Raw genomic sequence first — 21,089 nt, forward strand, 5'->3', positions numbered from 1 at the left:
TAAAGAAAATGGATATTTCTGGGCCCCACCCTCAATTCATTTGGTCTGAACAAACTGAGGCTTATATCAACCTTGGAAGTAACTGGAGAGTTTCTTAATCATCTCCTTTCAATGCCAGATAAGGAAACTGAAGCCCAGAGAGGGGCAGAACCTGCCAAAATTCTTACAACAGGAATTCTGACCTCCTCACTCCTAAATCAGATCTTTATACCAAGTTCGTTAGGCCAGGATGATGAATATTACTATCATCACAGTACTTACTGTCGGTTTCTATTAAACTCTTTACCAGGGATCAGCAGACTTTGTCCTAAAGGGACAGACACTAACATTTTAGACTTTTCAGACCAGACGGTCTCTCTCGCAACGACCTAACTTTGCCATTGCAGCTTTCATGCAAAGCTGTGGCTGTGTTCCAATAAAGTTTTATTTGCAAAGAGACAGTAGCCCTACTGGCCACAGTTTGCTAATGCTGTCCTCTTCTTCTCCTTGGCTGTTAAAAGGCTCTGGCTGCATTTGATGACTGTATCAGTAATTTATGGCTATATTACTGAACACCTCAAAATGGAGTTGCTTAAAACAGTAACCATTTTTTCGTTGCTCACAGTCTACAAGTCAGTTGGGTGGTTCTGCTGGTCCAGGTTGGTTTGGTTGATCCTGGCCAGGTTTGTGCATGCGTGTGCCCAGATGAAGGGTGAGCAGGAGGGCAGCCATCTAGGGTGGCCTCACGCGCAGGTCTATGGTTGACTAGTTGCCAAGGTGACAAGAGTGACTGGGCCACATGTCTCTCATCATGCAGCAGGCTAGCCCAGGCAGTCGGGACAGGTTCCAAAAACAGGAGCCTGAGCACCAAAGTCTCTTGAGGCTTAGGCTCAGAATGGATACAATGACACATCCACAACATTCTATTGGCCATAGCATCAAGGATACAAGGACTGGGGGAAAGATTCCACCTCTTGATGGGGAAGATGCAAAGTCACGCCGGAAAGTGGGTAGATATAGAGAGGGGCTTTTTTGTAATCAGTGTACCCAAAGGCATCAGGGCACGGCGTGCCTGATCAGTTCTCAAATCCTCAGTTGTCACATCAGCCAATGTGGATCAGAGCCGGCTGAGTCCCTTCCACCCAAAGTAGCTGATCCCAAAGCTGGCTGAATATTCTGAATTGGCTGTATGGGGATCAATTCAATCATGTCAAGGGAGACTTGATCTTTACGTATAAAAAGGTGCGGGGAATGGTCTCTAGGAATGAGAAAGAGCTCCTCCTTTCCTCTCTGGGATGATGGGCTGCCCCTCACAGCCTTCTGTAAGCAACTGTTCAGCAAGAGCAGTGCCTGTCACCTGTCCAGGTTTGTCCTTGGCAGTCAGCATGGAGTGCTTGAAATGGCTTTGTAGACATATTCTGATTTCTCTTAGGAAAAGCACCAAACGTTGTTCTCTTCTCAGGCACGTTTCGCCCACTCGTATTCTGGGTGGTGGAACTGTTTCGATAGAGTGGGCTATCTGAGTGTGCTCATCTGGAGTTCTGAACGCAGGGATTTTAGAAGCAGTCTTTGTGCTCCCCTGTCCAGTGTTTTTGTCTATTGTGTCCCGCATTTAAGAAAATAAATGGCCTCTCTTTTAAGTCGATAAAATCCAAGATAGTGTGTTATGACCTGATACACAGTCATTATGAGGAAGTACTGACTTGTTATCAAATATGTTTCTGGGGACCCTTTTTCTTTCTGTTTCTTCTTTCCAGTTGATTTTACCACATGTTAGATGAACAATCATCAGGTTTGAGGCACTTTTTTTCTTCATTAAGACTTTATTATATATATAATATATTATATATATATATAATATATTACATATTATATATATATATTATATATATATAATATATTATATATTATATATATATATATATACAATATTATATATATATACATAGTTAGAGCAGTCTTAGGTTCAGAGCAGAAGTGAAAAGAAGATACAGAGATCCCCACTATAATGCCTCCCCAATCCGTGCTCAGCTTCCCCCATTAATCAACATCCCTCACCGGAGGGGTACAGTTGTTACAGCCTATGAACCTACTTGGACATCATCCTCAACAAAGTCCTCAGTTTACATTAGGGTTCCCTCCGTGTTGCACATTCTGTTGGTTTGGACAGATGATGTGTAATGAATGACATGTATACACCACTGTAGTGTCACACAGAGTATTCTCACTGCCCTAAAAATCCTCTGTGCTCCGCGTGACCCTTAGCAACTGCTGACCTTTTCACGGTCTCCATAGTTTTGCCTTTCCAAGAACGTCATACAGTTGGAATCACAGACTATGTAGCCTTTTCAGATGGGCTTCTTTCACTTAGTGATATGCATTTGAGGTCTCTTCATGTCTTTTCGTGGCTGGATGGCTCATTTCTTTTTAGTGCTGAATATTCTACTGTCCGGATGTATGTACCACAGATGATGTATCCCTCCACCTGCTAAAGGGCATCTTGGTTCTTTCCAAGTTTTGGCAATTGAATAAAGCTGCTCTATATAAATACCTTGTGCAGGTTTTTGAGAGGCACATTTTGTAAATACAGAATAAGGTCCAGACCCATTGGATGAAACCCTTATCCTGGTGAAAAGGGAGGGCTCTCCCCGGTAACAAGAGACAGCACGAATATCATGGAAGAGGCACAGATTCAGAAGCCAGACTGTCTGGGCTAAGATTCAAACTCTGCCATTGGCTGGCTGTTTCGAATTTGGACAAGTTATATGGCCTCAGTTTCCTTATCTGCCGAATAAGGATACTAATAGTACCTTCCTCACACGGTTGTTATAAGGATGACCTTAGTCAACAGCAGTAACCTGCAGCGGACAAGACTCTGTGGCTTGTAGGCTCGTGGGCTAGAGAGACAAGTAAACAGGTAGTTAGAGCAAGGACTGGGAATGTAGGGGCAAAAAGATATGCTATAGAGATGGGATACTTTAGGATGCTTGGAGACAGGCTAACCCAGACCTAGAGAAATCAAGGAAGGCTTCCTGATGGAGAGGACAGAGAAGGAGGAGGAAGAGGAAGATATATCAGAGCAGAGAACAGTCCCTGCCACCTCTCCTCACTCTCACTCTAGCAATTCCTGCCATTTTATAGATGAGGAAAGTGAGGCCCAGGAAAGTTAAGTAATTTAACCGAGAGCACATAGCTGGTAGGTGGCAAAGCTGGGATTTTAACTCAAGCAGCACCAAGTGAGAGAGGGGTGAGCCTGAGCAATGGAGCAGAATTCCACCAAGCTGCAGATGACAGAAGAGGGGAGACTCAAGGCCAGCGAGGTGGATAGGGGTCTCACAGATGACGGTGCGTTAGTTTGCCAGGGCCGCCAAAACAAAATGCTACAGACCGGGCAGCTTAAGCAGTAGAAATTTATTTTCTCATCATTCCAGAGGTCAGAAGTCCAAGATCAAGGTGATAGCAGAGGGTCGGTTTCTTCGGAAGCCTCCTTCTCCCTGCATCCTCACATGGTCTATCCTTCAAGCATGTGCATCACTGGTGTCTCTCTGTGTGTCCAAATTTCCTCTTCTTATAGGAACACCACTGGATTAGGGCCCACCCTAACTTAGGGCCCCATTCTAACATAATCACCACTTCAAAAGCCTTATCTCCAAATACGGTCGTTCTGAGGTCCTGAGGGGTTGGGACTTCAACATGTGAATTTTGAGGGAGACACAATTCAGCCCAACACAGAGAGTGTAGGGAGTTTGCAGATTTTAAGCAAAGGAGGGAGGCATAGGGTCAGGTTCGTACCTGTTCTTGTCACTTGCAGAAATGAGTCTGATGCTCACATGCCCCACATCCTCCACCTATGACCAGGCAGGGCCCCACCTGGCCAATTAACTCCCTTTGCTCATCCCTTCCTCCCAGTCCCCGCCCCACACAACCCAAAGCCCAGGCTGGCAGGGGCTCTCTAGGGTGAACAGAGGAGGAGGCATCTCCCTGGGCTTTCCACAAGTTTCTGGGTTATGGTGAGGGTGACGTGAGGTGCCAGGCACATGGCACAGCTAGCTGCTGTTCTTGGCAAAATGCTGGAAGTGGCCCAGTGCTCAGAGCTGCCAAAAGGCACCTGTAGGGACCAAGATGGTGCTAAGGGGGGAAGACAGACAAGAACCAGAAGGCCTACGGGTCTGCAGGACCTTTCAATTAGAAACGAGAGAACAGCAGATGTTAGTAAATAAGGTAAGGAAACAAAGAAAGCGGGGAGGAAGGGCTCCAGAGAAGAAGAAAGGATAGCTGCCGACCACAGTCTTCTAAGACCTGGTGGGCATGGCCACCCTGGAGGGAGTGAAGGGTGAGGTAGTGGGGGATGTTTCCCTTCAAGTTGAGAGAAACGGACGTTTCTCAAGGGATTCACCGGGACAGCCATGGGTCAGCTCTGTACTTGGGCCCTACCTTCTGCACTGGTGCCTTCCTGGAAGCAGAGAGGGTGGATCCCTCCTTGCCACTCTGCACATCAGGCCCGGGAACCCTGGGGATTATTGATCAAGATCAACCTCAGAGAAGAGCAATTACACAGGTTCATAATGGAGGCATCTCACCCATTAGCGTAAGAGGATAGATGATGCAGGGAGGTGGTGGCTGGTCGGGACTCCACCTTGTTTCCAGGAATAAATGCAGGCAGCAGGTTAACCCCCTCCTGACCTCACTCCCAGGGCGACCACCACTTTGGCTCGGTCAGCACTTTGGACAGAGCTGGGGCCCACGGAAGCACAGTCTCTGGGGTTAAACAGACAGCTGGCTTCAGAACCTCACCAATCCCTAGGAGTATGGCCTTGAGCAACTTCCTTCCCCTGAGTCCCTCACCTGCAAAGAAGACACAGTAACAGTACCCTCCCTCTAAGGGTTGTTGAGAGCACTGGATGAGATGCTCAGATCCCATCTCTGTCACTAAAAGCTGTGGGACCTACAGCAAAGTGATTGTACCTCTCCAAGCCTCAGTTTCCTCTTCTCTAAAATGGGGACAATGATTCATAACCTTCTCTGAAATGGGGACAATGATTCATACCCCTGCAAGTTGTTGGAGGATCTAAATAATGTGTGTAAAGTGCCCTAGTCAAAGGCTGGCTCATTATAATACAAGATGTCACCCCAAATCAGGAAATATAGGTTAGACATACTTTTATACAGTGTTTTAGTTACATTTTCTAATAACATGTTCACTGTGGTCTTCTTCAACATCCAGCTACAGTTTCAGGCCAAGGACCCATAAATTTAAAACAACGGGCCCAACTGTTAGTCTGGGGGGAGGAGGAAGATTACAATAAATCCAGTTTCCTTGTGTTCCCAGCCTTCTTTGACATTCTTAGTGTATTTATTATACTTTTATCAGGTGAACAGGTAGATATCTGTAGGATATGAATGTCCTTCAACCCACTTGTTTGCCTGAGTCAAGACCTCTAGTGGTGGGACCCCGTCCATTGTTTCCCCGCTCCTACATGAAAACCCCCCCATAACCAGCCTAGGGTCATCTTACATCAAATCACAGCTCTGACACCTGCTAGCCCAGCAACCTGGTAAAAGTTCCTTCATTTCTCTGAGCCTCACATTCCTCATCTGTAACATGAGCCCGTGAATATCTTCATGGGCCCACTGCAAAGGCTCGATGAGATGAGGTATGGAAAATACTTACTGTGCCTCTCTAACTGGAAGCCAGCACAACTGTCTCTGTGTCCTTTATGGTGAAGGATGCAGTTCCAGCAGGATCCCACTGTGCACCCCTCTTCTGTCTTTGCAGGGAGCCCCTCTTCCGCCAGCTCTGTGCCCTCCACTGGCTCCTGGAGGCCCTGACTATCGACCACGCCCACCACACTATGAAGCCTGTGATCACCTGCTGGAATCCAAAGTAGGTCTCAGCCCTTCAACCTGCCGAAACTAGCACAGATTGGGCAGTAGGGGAGGGCCTCCTATCTGTTCTTCCCCTCCTCTTGCTACTTTTGGTGGGTGGGTTGCTTTAGGAGTTTTCCCATGTGCTCTGTGGGGCCAAGACAGGGGTGAGCTCGGAGCCAGGGCATACAGGCCATACAGGCTTGTGGGAGCCAACGGTGTGCATCTCCTCCCAGAAAGTCTCCCCAGCTCCACATTCACTAAAGTCACATTGGACGCTCGGAATCAACCAGCCATGCCGTGAGTGTTGACACCATAGGGACTGGCCAGCTAGACCAGCACACCACTGGTTGCACAGCCAGGCTTCTCCCCACCGCTCTTCTTGGACCATGTCTCCCCAACACTATACTTTTTTTTTTTTTTTTAAGATTTTTAAAATAAAGTTTACTTATTTTGAGAGAGAGAGAGAGAGAGCACCCACACACAAGTGGGGAAGGGGCAGAGAGAGACAGGGGGAGAGGGAGAATCCCAAGCAGGCTCCACATTGTCAGCATGGAGCCCAACATGGGGTTTGAACCCACGAACCATGAGCTGAGCCTCATGAGCTGAGCACGAACCATTCAGCTCATGACCTGAGCTGAAATCAAGAGCTGGATGCTTAACCAACGGAGCCACCCAGGCGCTCCTCCCCAACACTATTCTTTATTTGCTGCTCTTCCTTTTCACTTTGTTCTTGCTTTTCTTTTCTTAAGGTTTTGTTTGTTTGAACATATATTGGTGTGGCTGTTTCTCCACTTGGACCCAAGGGAATACTCAGCGCTCAGGTCCTGAGCAGCTGGGCTGAAGCTCTGTGCCTGTGGTCTAGCCTGAGCAAGTGTTAGGTGTGTCCCCACCAGAGGGGAGGGCTCATTCAAAAGCCTTGAGGCCACTACGGCAGGAACTGCACTGCATACAAGGCGGAACAAGGAACAGGCAGGCATGGAAGGCATTGGTTCTTTAAAGAGAGGCATGCTGTCTCCAAGAATGAGGAAAAAGGGAGGACTTCCTGACTTAAGGAATTGGGAGTCGCTTTGTGAAAATCCCATGCTGAGTGAAATAAAATAGTTCCCTGTCCTCCATAAGTGGGAACCCATCACTCCCGCCCCAATAAACTAATATGGCCTCTTTCTCACAGTCCCACCCGCCCTCCCCGCCCCGCCCTGAATTCACCAGGTGAATTCAGAATTCAGACTCCGTTCTCTTCCTGAATCTTAATTAACTCCTTCCTCCTGAAGGTGTTTACCACCCACTCCCAAACCCCCTCCCTACCCCTGCCCTAATTCATCTCATGCACCAGCGCCCAGATAAACTAACATCAAATACAACCAGAAATATAAATCATGCACCTATAGACTGGTAACTCCAATTGATTCCATGTTTGGGGTTGGGATGAACTGAAAACTGTAATTTCCCTTAATGCTCTGGTTTATAACCTTTATTTTTTTAAGCAGCAGAAATCCCCCCCTTTTTTTAATGGAAACCCCGATAGTATAAAACAAATTTGTCAAAATGGAACTTCTACACGAAGCAGGAGGTTGGGAGACCGAAGGGATCTAGGGCCCCTCCAACTCTCTCCCATCCCCCACAAAGTACCCCAGGTATTTCCAAAATATCTCTGTGGTTCACAGAATTTGTTTGGAAACCACAGTCTTAAGCCATTTCCCACACATTATTTTTCCTAGAGGAATCCTCTTTTAAAGATCTGAGGTATGTCCTTCCTCCTTCCAGACCTTTCTAATGTCTTCCCCTTACTAATAGACTTACTTTAAAAAAAAAAAAAAAACAGAATTGGAATCATACTCTAAATATTATCCTGTACATTTTTCTATTTTTCCCTTTAAAGTGTCTTATGGACATCTTTCCATGGGACATACAAAGTTTCCACATTCTTTTGACAGTTTCCATCATCCTGTAAACAGAATACCATCCTTCAATAAAGAAATGGTTACCTATGGTCTATGGTATGGGTGGACCATAAATTAGATAACCACTTCTCTATCGAGGGACACTAAGGTGGTTCCAAGTTTTTGCCATTTCAAACAGTTCTGCGCAGAACATCCTTGTACATACATTTTGTACCCAGTTGAAAATATTTCTGTTGGCTAGATTCTGAGAAATGGAATTTCTGGGTCAAAGCAACATCTAATTTTTTTCACAGTTGATTGCTTAGATTCTAAGAAAAAACACCCTCGGCCAGTGGACTTCTAATAGCATTTCATGTCCCCGAGCAAGCTACGAGCCACAACAATTTCGCCTCCAACATTTGGGCATCCATTCTCCCAAACTGAAGCAAGAACATACTGTAGGCTTTGGCTTGAGAAGATAAAAAAGGAACATCTTCATTTCCTTTGCTTGGTTTTAGAAATGTGCCCAGAAATGTGACCCAGAATGTGCCCAGAAATGAGCCCAAAATGGTTATCTGCGGTTAAAAAAAAAAAAAAAAAAAAAAAGAGAGAGTGGTCACGTTAGGAGCAGTGGAGGCTCTACCTGTGACTTGTCAGGGCAGAATTCCATCAGGGATCCATGGATATCGAGCTCTATCAGAGCAGAACATGAACCAGATCAGTCTGACAGAAAAATACATCCAGAAAGATCCCTACGGGAAGTCAGAGTATTTGCTGGGGCTTGTTTTTTCTAGTGAACCATTTGATCCTGATGGTGATTTTAGTTTGGGGTCAGTGGTATGCTGGTAAATGTGTAATAAACAGAACAGTTCTCCAAGAAGGAAAAGCCATGCCAATATCTATGGTGGGCATAGTCCAGCCAAGGCTGATTTCAGGCTTACCAATGTGATGCCATTGAACCTGGGGCCGGGAACACGTTCAGTTCAGAACACGTTCAATTCTTGTGAGTCAGCATGAGCCAACTCCAGCACACCGTTTTTGGGGGTTGATTTTTTAAAAAAATATATGAATCTGAGGGTGGGGGCTGGGCAGGGGGTTAGGTTTCCTAAAAAGTGCCAGAAAATGTTTTTAGTTAGCAAGAAAGGGGAAGCATGTTTTCTCTTTAATGCCTAATCCCTATTTATGATGTTTCATCCTGATACCATAATTCAAATTTCCCCAAATCTTCAAATGCATTTTTTAGAGCCCAGAAGAATTAAGAGTAAGTAGGAACAAGCACATGGATGAGTTCAGGCTCTGCCACTTAGTAGCTATGTGACTTTGGTTGCTTAACATCTCTGGGCCTCTGTTATTTCATCCATCATATGGGTTCCTGCGGGCCTCAGAAGAATTATTGTGAGCATCAAGCAAGATAAAGAACGTAGAGCATTTATCCCAATGACTGAGAGCACAGCCAAATGATAGCTATTCAAGATTAAAATCCCCATTTCAAAGAGCAGTTGGCTGTATGATTATCAATACCATTGAGACCCAACGCAAGGAAAGAAAGAAACTTCTGAGCAGAGTTTTACCAACAGATGAGATCCATGTCACTGGAAGAATGAACAAACATACAGACAGACAGAAAAAAAGCTAAGCAAGGTCAACCAAAATCTGGTTGCAAAAATAAGCAATCGTGGAATGACCCCAAGAGAGAAACACCAAACCTCTAGTTCTCCTGACTGTGTTTTCTAAGTTTCCACCATCAAGCAGCCAGCATCTCCTGCTATTCAAGCATCTGAAACACAAACCCTGAGCCCTGACACCCACCTTGCATTTTCCAAAAGGAAACATCCATCATCGGGGACCTGCAGGTCCCAGAGGTTGCTCTTCTATTAGGCATGATGATGGCTGTAGATCAAATCCTGCCCTCTTATGGATTTTATAGCAAGAAAGTGGGGTGGTTCAATACCTCAACATGGCCTTTCTCCAGGCAGCAAACTTTTGCTAATCGGCAGCTCCCGTCCTGCAAGCAGAAGATGATCTTTGTTAATTGCAGGGAGATCCCATATTTGGCTGGAATTGGTGGAAGGTTGGGTGAATGGACAGATTACAGAATCTAGGATGTCATATGAGTTGCGTCTGAGTCTCCCCTTTTCTTAGCGGGGTCAGGAAAGGCCTTCCCAATTTCATCATGTGGCAGTTCACACACATTATCATTTCCCAGCATCCTCATTAATCCCACAGCCAGCAGGAGAGTTTATTTCAATTGACAAGGTGATTGGGTCCACGAGAGAGCAGACACCAAGCTTTCAATAACAAATATGCTGATTACCCTTCTCTCAGAGACGCAGGCCTCTATTTTGGCAAAGTAAGACTTATTTTATATATAAAGGTACCCAAATCTTTATCCAAACCCTCGGGACCAGCTGTGTTTCAGAATTGCTTTTTTTTTTCTCTCTCTCTCTTTTGGCATTTTAGAAAGGAAATATGGGGCAAACACCATAGAAAACATCACACACACACACACACACACACACACACACACACATACACACACCGAGAGGACAGGGTAGCCAACTATCATCCAACACTGTATTTCTGCAGGAAAAAAAAAAAAAAAGAATGAATATTTACACTAAGTGTATAATAAAGATAAACAAAGGTCATCGTTAGCCTACCATCAGTTCAGGTCATGTTTTGCTGCCAAATAAGCTATTAAAAAACTTTTTTTAAGTTTATTTATTTTGAGAGAGAGAGAAAGAGAGAGAGAGAGAATCCCAAGCAGACTCATCAGTATCAGTGCAGAGCCCGATGAGGGGCTCAAACCCACAGACTGTGAGATCATGACCTGAGCCGAACTCAACAGTCAGAAGCTTAACCAACTGAACCACCCATGTGCCCCTAAAAAATTTTAAGTTTATTTATTTATTTTGAGAGAGAGATAGAGAGCTAGAAAAAGCAGGGGAGGGAGGAAGAGAGAGAGAGAGAGAGAGAGACAGAGACAGAGACAGAGACAGAGACAGAGACAGAGAATCCCAAGCACGGTCTGTGCTGGGCAGAACCCGACACAGGGCTTGATCTCAGAACTGTGAGATCATGACCTGAGCCAAAACCAAAAGTTGGATGCTTAACCAACTGAGCCACCCAGGCACCCCAACATTTTTCTGGTTTTCAACACCCTTTGGATTCTGGAATTGGATAAGGGTTGTAACCCTGTGTTGGTATTATTTTTTTTCTAGAAATTAACTTTCCAAGGACTGACTAGAAAGGAATGGGCCTTTACAGAGAAGCAGCCAAGATGAGACAGATGCAAGCAACCATTACAAACCTTAGTGCCACTTTTCCCCAACTCCATTCACCCCACCCCCTGCTGCCATCTTCCCTAGTTCCCATGGGAAAGAACTGGGCACACCCCTGGCCAAGCAGGGGAGTAAAGAGTTCCTGATTTACCTTCCAGGCAGGGTACAGCATACACCATGGGGTGAAGGTGTGAGGAGCTGTCCCCTGGACACACTCAAGCAGCACAATCATCTATGTCTTATTGCCTAGGACTGTCCCACTCTTAATCGGGGAGTCCAGGTGGGTATAATCCTGACTTTCATAAAGAAAGTCCAGACACTCGGGGCGCCTAGGTGGCTCAGTTGGCTAAGCATCTGACTTCAGCTCAGGTCATGATCTCACAGTTCGTGAGTTCAAGCCCCTCATCGGGCTCCGTGCTGACAGCTCAGAGCCTGGAGCCTGCTTCGGATTCTGTGTCTCCCTCTCTCTCTGCCCCTCCCCCACTCACACTCTGTCTCTGTCTCTCTCTCAAAAATAGATAAACATTTAAAAAATTTTTTAAAAAGAAAAAGAAAAAAAGAAAGTCCTCACACTCAAGGGCTGGGCTGCCCAGGCACGAAGAACCTGCTGTTCCTTTAGAAAAACATGGAAGGCTAAAAGGCAACCACACTTTGATGTTTCAAATATGACACAGGCTCCTAAATCTACCTGTGTTATAATGAAAATAGCTGGCACCTGGGTGCTTCCGATGTCAAGCACTGCTCTGAGTACTTTACGTCATTCGAGCCTCATTCTAACTGACAGATGAGGAAACTGAGGCACAGAAGATTTAAGTAACTTGCTCAAAATTGTATAGCTAGTAAAAGCTAGGTCAGAATTTGAATTCCGGTAACCCGGTGGCCCAGCACACGTGCTTAACCACTAAATGGCAGTTTCCTCTGTTCCTAGCTAAAGCCCCAAAGTCCTCAATTAATGTAGGGCACGGTCTGGTGTCAAAAAGCAAAAAGAAAAATTCATTGCAAAGTAATATTTGTCAGGGGGCGTCCAGGATACAAAACGGACTGCAGCTTACCAAGATGATGTGATATGTGCGTGTGTCATTTTCTTTTAAGAAACAACAAAAAAAGGCCATTCTATACTTATGGCTTTGGTATTTAACTTAACATATGGGAACCGTCTCTCCATATTGGAACCACTTTTAATGACTGCAGAGTTTATCAACATATTTAACCAAGTCCTGTAAGAACTTTAAGTCTTTGCCAGATCGTCAATCTTGTGGGGGGAAAAATGCAGCATCATTCTGAAGAACATGCAAAAATAGCAGTTATTACATTGAAGTTGTTTTTCCCTTGTCATGTGCGCCCCCACCCCACCCCGGAAACTCTCATGTTCCTCAAGCCTGCTGTTTTCAGGCACTACTGGGGATACAGCAGTGAAGGAAGCAGGTAACATCTCTGTTCTCTGCAGCTTTGGGGGAGCAGATAATAAACATGCAACAATCAAGATGCTGTGAGATGGCACCAAGGGTCACAAAGAAATTGACAGGGTGATGTGACAGTGGCAGGTTGGGGGTGACTTTTAAATTGGGTCATCCAGGAAAGACTCACTCGGGAGGTGACATTTGAGTGAAATCTTGGATTTCACCTGCTCTCCCCTCTGCACCGATTTAATTGCAAAATGCCTCCCCTGCTTTACTCAAGAGGACATCTCTGCAGGAGTAGGGGACCGTGGCAGGATGATGGGAGCACCTGTCACTAGGGAGGTGACCTGCCTGGGAGACCCTGGGAGCTCTGATCTCTGTCCCCTCCTTCCCTGGTGCACAATCAGCAGTTACCGCCGATCTCCAAACTCAGTCATGGACTCGTGAATGCATTCGAAACCGGTCAACAGACTTTCCACTCTGAGAAGTAGGTGTTTTACCCCACATGACGGTTCGCGAAGGCTGAGTGAACTATTTGAGAAAACCACTCTGATGGCCGCTGTGGAGAGACATTTCAAGTGACACACTAGGAACAAAATGTGCTTGGTGGGTACGGTTAAATGAGATGCGACGGGGTCCCTTCATTGCTAGCAAATCGGATCCCCCAGAAGGCTTCAGCAAGGGGAAATTATGGTCTGAAAATCGTAGCAGATTTGCCCCTATGGATCTGCCCTAGTGCCTCGTTCCCCACCATCAGCCCCTCCTCCAAGCCACACTTAGACCGCTGTCGACAAAAGCATACTGTTAATAGTTTAACTGTGTTCAGTTCTCTGTACAAGGCACCCCGCCAAGCCCCTAACAAGCCCCAAATTTCATCTTCACAGCAATCCTCTGACATAACTAATATTATTCCCTCCATTTTACAGATGAGGACACTGAGGCTCAGAGAGGCTAAGTAACTTACACAAAGACACGCCTCGGAAGGAGGGCAGGCACAGGACTCGAACATCCAGTCCACCTGACTCTTAAACCCACTGTTAAACCACCAGCATGCACTGCTTTCCTGGTCCTATTGCTCAGAGAGACTTGCCTGAGGTCACACAAACAGTAGATCAGGGACATCAATTAGGTAAACTAAATTAAGCTGCCGGAATGAACAACCCTAAAATCTCAAAAGCTTAATGCAACACAAGTGCATTTCCTGGGCGTCCTACGTGTCATCAACATGGGGCTGTGCTCCTTAGTCGGTCAAGGACCCAGGCTGACAGGAGCTCCTTGTCAACATAAGCTTCTACCATCAACTCGGCAGCAGAGGGAATCTGCCTTGAGGGCTGGCCCTTAAAGCATCCACCCTGAACGCCACATTCAATCGCATTTATTTATTTATTTAAATATGAAATTTATGGTCAAAAAAAAAAAAAAAAAGGTTAATCGCTTTTAAACAAAGCAAGTCACAGCACTACCCCTGTCCTCAAGGAGCCGGAAAGACCTGGGACTATTTGGTAAACAGCACTAATGACCACCCCACCAAGCCTTGGGAAGGACTGTCAACTTGCTGTGCCCATCTCAGACAAGGTGTGCAGCCAGCCCCCTGTGGACAAAGAAACACAGGTGGTTTACTTCTTTTCCTGCCCCTGTTTGATCTTCCTTTTTTTGGTTTATTTGCTACTGAGAATGAAACATCAGAGAGACTGATTCTGTCTAACCAGGGCCCTTTCTTTATCAGTGGCTTTGCACGAGCAAGGGCGCAAGGGCTGTTTAAGATCTCTGGGAGCCTCGCTGCATTTTTAACTCATTTACCTGCTGCCTGGAGTCACAATAGATTTCGGGTCATCTAGGAAGTCAGCGTTAACAGAAAGCCTCCCCATCTTCCGGATCGGGCTTGAATATTTAAGATTTTGAAAGCTTGGCTGGGACCAGATTTAATTTTGAAAGGGGAAGGGGGTTGCTTTTGAACTTCAAGAAGAAGGCTGGAGGCACAGCAGGAGCTGCGTTAGTGAAAGGAAGGAGCCCCAAAGCCCTGTGGTCTTGAAAGAAACGCTCCAAAGCAGAAACTGCTAAAGCTTCCAGTTGGTGAGCCTTAAATCAGACTTCAAAAGCGCCGCTAGTTTAAATATTGTTTATAGGACTGAAGTATTGCTGCTCCTTCCTCTGGCTGGATTTTAAATATTCCCTAATTTGATTACTCGGGGGAGAAGCAGGCAGAACCAACGTTAAATGAGCTTCACTGTTAATTATTCAGAGGGCTTTTTATTGTGTAATCAAACATAAAGTCTTACAAAAAGCTTGAAGGCACATTCTCACCCCGCCCCACCCTCCCCAGCCTGACTTCCACCTTGGCGCCTATGTATGTTTCTTGGGTTGTGGCTGTGGGCTGGTAAATATTCAGCAAAGTCCTGCCAGGGAGGAGGGCACACCTCCCCCCCACCCCCACCCCCAGCCCCTGCTCCACATCTGGGCTGGTAAAAGCCTTCGATTCCACTACCCAGAGCCTTGTGCCATGAGAAGCCCGTCTTATGCAAGTTTGAGCTTGATCACCCTTTACCTCCTATATCTGAGCATCTCCCACCTCCCTCATCAGCGCTCAGCAGCCCCTGAGAAGTCTAGACCCCTGTCAGTGCCTCCCGTCATCAACCTGGTCTGGCCACCTCAATTCCTCAAGTCCCTGCTCTATACTAGGTGACAGCTAGCCAAATGATTTAAAGGATGCCAGCCATCCAAAATCCTTTCTGCAGAGAAAAAGGAGATAAAGAAAGGGATGGGTGGATGGGTGGACGGATGGATGGATGGATGGACGGAAAGAGAAATCAGTATGTTAATCAATCATTGATCGATAGGTAGAAGGAACTGAAAGAGCACACACTGAGTCTTCCTGCTTGTTTATCAGCAGAGATCCACTGTCCGGTAGCCCCAAGCCCAAAATCCAAAAGGCTCTGGAAACAATTTTTCCATAACTCATTCTGCAGCAAGCTTTGACATGAACCAAACTGACTTGGTGGCACAATCTGACTTGAAGTTATTCACAGGTCTTTAGCCCACCTAGAGTAAATATTCATATATGTCACTGCAGAAATAGTAATGTGTCTGGTTACAGGATGCTGTCCCAGTCCCCGCTTCTGGAAGGATTACGTTAACATATGGCACAGGCAGCATATATCCTTCCCAAAATGCCAACGTGGCAACACATCTGGCCCTATGGGTTTCAGATGAGGGATTACGGGCACATCACCAACAAAACCTGCTGGAGGCTCAGTCTCATAACCAGAAAGTTCCCAACCCCTGAGGGGAGGAACCAGGATTTAGGGTACCCGAAGTTTAGTTAACTGGGGAATGGTGGTGCTTTAAGAAAAGGAATAGAAAAATTGCAGTGGAAAATTAGGTACAGGGCCCCACAGGGACGCATCAAGTGACAGTCATTAGTTTCACTGTAAATCTGAACCTGGGTGAGTGACCTGAGCACCCTCGCCCCCGTTTGTTTTCTCATCTGTAAAATGGGGTGACAATGACTGCATCGCAAGGTCTTACTGAGACAATTCAGTGAGAAAGCATCTTGCATGTAGCATCGTACAGAGTTCTGCTCAATACGCTCCAAACCAGTGATTTTCATTGTGCAAAAACCTGCCCCCACAACCTCTCCGCAGGCCCCCTCAGTTATACTCTCTCCATGCTACTCACAAGTGCCCCTCATGGTAGGATTCTCGGACACCACCGCAGGCAGAGATTCAGAAATGAACATGCCTTTCAGTTCACCCCCCAGGAGTAGCTGCAGACTTGCCCTGGAGTTTAGCAGAGGACCCAAGTCCAAATCGCAAACAGATGCAGAATGAATACAAATACATTCACCTCCCTCAGCCCCACCTCGTAAGCGGTGGTCTCTCCTAACCTCAATTTTCACTGGCAGGACCCAGCTGTGGAGGACTGTCCCTCTCACTTCTTCACGCAAACGTGGTGGGGGGAGTGGCGGGGGGGGGGGGGGGAGAAACCGTAACAGAGAACAGCCACCATCCATCATCCATTCATTGCATTTCCTAAAAGAACTTGTAGTAAAACCGAGGCTCTGGGAGCGGAAAACTCATTAAGTTGTTTCTCACTCAGGGACCCGGGTGGAAGCAAGAGCACAATAAAAAAAATCAATAAGGACAAGTCCATGGGACAGAGGTGGGAGCACTTCGTGACAGCGCCTAAGGTAACTACCAGCACACGACGCTCTGGTCTGGCTACCAGCCCCGACTTGAATTGGGAGCGTTTTTTGCCAGTCTCTTCTCTGATGGGATTTTTTTTTTCTAGTTGGTTCTCTGAGTGAAGAGAAATCAGAACCACATGCTGTTGGATGGTTTTTGTAAATTTTAATTAAAACGGCTATCTGGGGATTACGGGAGACATGACATTTGGCCAGAAACCACTTCACGGGAAAGGGGAGGAGCAGCTGTGGAGCTGCTCAATTACATGTCACCGGAAGGAAATGGACTCACCTCACTCCATGTTTTTAATCAATACCAGTCATTTCTCTCTCGATCTCTCACTCTCTTTTTAACTCAGCCAGAAAATAAGAAGTAGGTGATTCAACAGATAGGGTGTTCTACAAACAAGAACGCGCATTTACCACCAAGGGAACATCGAGAGGTCTATTCTTTTCACTCAAAACTATTCCAAACCCAAAGCTTCCCAAATTCATCTACCCAACAAACAAGCACCGTAAAGTAATAATGACAAGAGGTAATATTTATTTAAGTTTATCTATTTATTTGGGGGGGGGAGGGGGCACGTGAGTGCACATAAGTGGGGGAGGGTTAGAAAGGGAGAGAGAGAACCCCAAGCAGGCTCTGAGTCATCAGCACAGAGCCCAGTGTGGGGCTTGAACCCATGAACCGTGAGATCATGACCTGAACAGAGATCAAGAGTCAGATATACAACTGACTGAGCCACCCAGGCACCCTGACAAGAGGTAATATTTAGATAAGTAAAGGTAGTTGAAAGAGCAGGCACCTAGAATGTTTCCTACACCTGTGCCCTTCCCCACAATATGAGAATAATGTTCATCCCTGCCTACTTCACAACGTTAGTAAAGAACCTCAGGAAACACCATGCCAACTCACTTTGAAAGGGGTAGGGAGGCCTGGGTGGCTCGGTTGGTTAAGTGTCCAACTTTAGCTCAGGTCATGATCTCACGGTTCGTGGGTTCGAGCCCCACATCGGGCTCTGCACTGACAGCTCAGAGCCTGGAGCCTGCTTTGGATTCTGTGTCTCCCTCTCTCTGCCCCTCCCCCACTTGTGCGCTCGCTCACTCTCAAAAATAAATAAGACATTAACATAAATTTTAAAAAAAGAAAGTGGTAAAATGTTGATAATTACTGTGGTTATATAATTTTTAATTTTTTTGACATTTTTTATTTTTGAGAGACAGAGAGAGCACAAGCAGGGGAGAGGCCGAGAGAGAGGGAGACACAGAATCTCAAGCGGCTCCAGGCTCTAAGCTGTCAGCACAGAGCCTGACACGGGACTTGAACCCAGAAACTGTGAGATCATGACCTGAGCTGAAGTCGGACGCTTAACTGACTGAGCCGCCCAGGCGCCCCATGGTTATATAATTTTTAGAAGCCACTTTTTAACATAATTGCAATGGGCCAGGTTCTATGCTGAGGAAATGCTTTGGGTACATTAGCCAGCTCTGCCCCAGGAGGCACAATTCTAATCCCCAGCTGGGAGAGGAGGAAGTTGAGGCTCAGAGAGGCTAAGTGACTTGCATGAGGTCACACAACTGGGTAATGGCAGAGCGAAGAGTTAATCCTGGGTCTGTTCATGAAACACTGTTTATTAAACACTGAGCTCGTCAAATGCATGTCCTCCATGGTGTCACGATTATAATTGCCCCTCATGAAGAGTTGCACTATTTTCTTGCTCTTTCATCAGGGTGTGCCTAGATCTGAGAAGTAGAAGCCTTTATTTTTTATCACAGAAAGTTGCTATGGAGACACTGTGTACATCTGTCTCCAGAGATGCACAGAAAAACCAGCAGGAACCACAAACCTTAAAAAAAAAAAAAATCCTCCAGGAATATTCATGACAAAAATTGCAACAGGGGACAGTAAATCACCACACTGGAACTCTCACAAAATTGAATTCCCTAGGAAATTTATAGGTCACACTCTAGGCTGAAGTGTGGTCCATTCTGAGGACAAGGGAGCACTGGATTAGGAGTCAGGAGACCTAGCTTAGCCACGGTGACCTGGTTCACTGTGTGGCTTCAGACAAGTCCTTTCCTGTCTCCTGACTTCAGTTTCTGCGCCTCTAAAATGAAAGCTTTGAAAGAGGGGCTGCAATCAATTCCCACAGCAACTGATATTCTTCTGTGTGTTTAGAGCTTGTCAGTGCCAAGATCATGTTTGTGTAAGAACCAGGCAAACTGGGTATATGAAAAAAATCTGGATGGGTGTAATGTATTAGGGAGTGGTGAGGTCTGTGGCAAACAGGGATATGCCTGCTCAGCTAAAGGGAAGAACTTCTGCCCAGCTCTAGCCATTTTGCCATGTGAGAATGGAAGTCTGGGGCTTATCATTTTTCAGAGAGACTAATAACCTAGGTTGCTATACAAAAACCTCCCCAATTTGTAAAATTCAGGGCAGTTAATCATGTCCCCACCCCCCCCCCCACCCCCCATGGGCCGCCAGTTTGAAACCTTTGCTTCTGAAAAAGTATAAGGAATCACTCAGGGAAATCTTTTCCTTTGTTGCCAAAAGCAGTCCCTACTGAGGTGGAACACAGCAGCTGGTTAACACTGCTCCTGAGTGAAATATAAAAAACAGGGAAGAAGCATTTGGGGATTTAAGTCAATTCAGACAGAGTCAGTTCAATAAAGGGTAAGCAAGATGCTGAAACTGCCTGTCACATGTTCCCCCCACATTTTATTTTTCTGCCACTCTCAATTAATCAGAAGTGTCAGCCCTTCACTTCGGATTTCCTGGCTGAGGTTGTTAATTGAATTTTAATTAATGGCAACTTTAGGAGCACAAAATGAAATCCTAGCCCAAGGAAGATCCACACGGAGCTCTGGATGCAGAAAGCTCCTTGAGACCACCCCAGTCTATTCTCTTTGTTTTGTAAATAAAGAAACTGAGGCAAGGCTGTGGCTTGCTCAAGGCCCCTCTGATGTTCGTCCCCCTCCCCCCACCCCGCCCCGGATCCAGGTCCAGTGCTCATTGCCAGACTCCAGGCTGCCCCTGGGACACGATGTGTCCGGCCTTCATAAATGATGTTGATCTAAAGAGTCTGGTTTCCAGAGCCAGGAATTCATATTGTGCCAGAGGAGACCAGATGAGGTGACTTCCACATATATTACCCCCAGTTGTAATGCCAGGACAAAGGGGATGCTGTGTCAAGCTCCTGATTGGACAAAGGAGAGAACATGCCCCCTTGGAGATCTGGGTAAACCCACCTTGTTCTTCCCCTGTGCAACCAGGAAGACCCTCCCCTCTTCCCAGGGTGGGGGGCGAAGTTCCACCTGTACTCATGGCCCCACAAGGCACCCACCAAAAAATTACTTCTGCCCACATGCCGTGGACTCCATGATACGAATCCTGAGGGACACAACTCTCTCCACCCTGTTAGATATTTATTAGATGTTGGTGTGGCCTCAGTGCTGTCTCTTCTTCTATCTGCTTTCCGAAGGTATCAAACACTATGAGTCTGATTGAAAGATGACCTCAGTCTTCCCTGCAAGAGCATTCATTTTAAAAGTTCGTAAAAAAAAAACCATAAATACATAAATAAATGTTCTCAAATAAAACTGTTTCCATTCATCGAGCATAAACTATAGCCCAGGGCGCTATTGAGCTCTTACCCTGGAGCAGCTGAGGACCTACTGTGTCCCACTGTAAACTTGGTATTTTCATCAGCAAGGGATCAGGGGAATTTTCAAAGCCACTGAGAAAAGAGCATTGCTTAAAGTATTTTCAAGCAAGGCCCAATAATTAGCATCGGTGTTGACCTGACCTGGATTTGAATCCCGGCTCTGCCACATGCTAGCTGTGTGTGACCTTGGGCAAGTTAGAAACCCTCTGGAAGACTTGGGCCATGAGTTAAACGAAGACAGGACCCTGCACAGTAGATTCAGAAGTGACATCAATCATGCAAGCGGGTGAACACACACACATACGTGTGCACACACACGCACTGGTAACCCATCCTGTCTGACTCCTTTCCTCCCAAAAGTCCACATTTCCCTTACAGGGCTTTCTCTACCTACCCCTTACTACCTTCGAGGGCTTGTCACCTAGACCCTTCTGTCCACCACAACCATGGCTCTCCTTCCTCCCACAATGAGTGCTATCTCATCAGACAAATCTGCTTCCCCGATATCCCACTTCCTAAACGTCAGCTATAGAATCTTCTCCATCCTACATTCTTCAGAAGATTCCAGCAAACACAAATCTTCATTGTTGGAGGGCCTGGCGTCAACTCAATGGAACAAGAAATTGATACATGCAATGTGGGGTCAAACCAAGAGGTAGCTGAAGAAATGAGACCCATCCTCCCACAGTTTAAAAATCAACTCTGATGATTATTACAAAAGAAAAGTTAAAAGCTCTTCTGGTCCCCGGTAATATCATTAGAATATGCGTTTGGCTTCTTGCGGTGACTACGTGGACAACCATGGCACTCACTGAACAGAGTAAGTCCCATAA

At 46.1% G+C, this 21,089-nt stretch overlaps 1 protein-coding gene across 1 annotated transcript in view; it reads left to right on the forward strand.

Moving 5' to 3' along the window:
- CCDC60 (coiled-coil domain containing 60) overlaps positions 1-21,089 on the forward strand; it is a 162,088-nt gene that overhangs the window by 119,686 nt on the left and 21,313 nt on the right. Inside the window, exons 5-6 of the mRNA XM_019467310.2 lie at positions 5,756-5,863; positions 16,504-16,594. Coding sequence (XP_019322855.2) covers positions 5,756-5,863; positions 16,504-16,594 — 199 coding nt within the window. The remainder of the gene's footprint in view (positions 1-5,755; positions 5,864-16,503; positions 16,595-21,089) is intronic.

This window comes from Panthera pardus, unplaced genomic scaffold, assembly GCF_024362965.1.
Source record: "Panthera pardus isolate Hobbes unplaced genomic scaffold, ASM2436296v1 HiC_scaffold_15, whole genome shotgun sequence".
Lineage (NCBI taxonomy): Eukaryota > Metazoa > Chordata > Mammalia > Carnivora > Felidae > Panthera > Panthera pardus.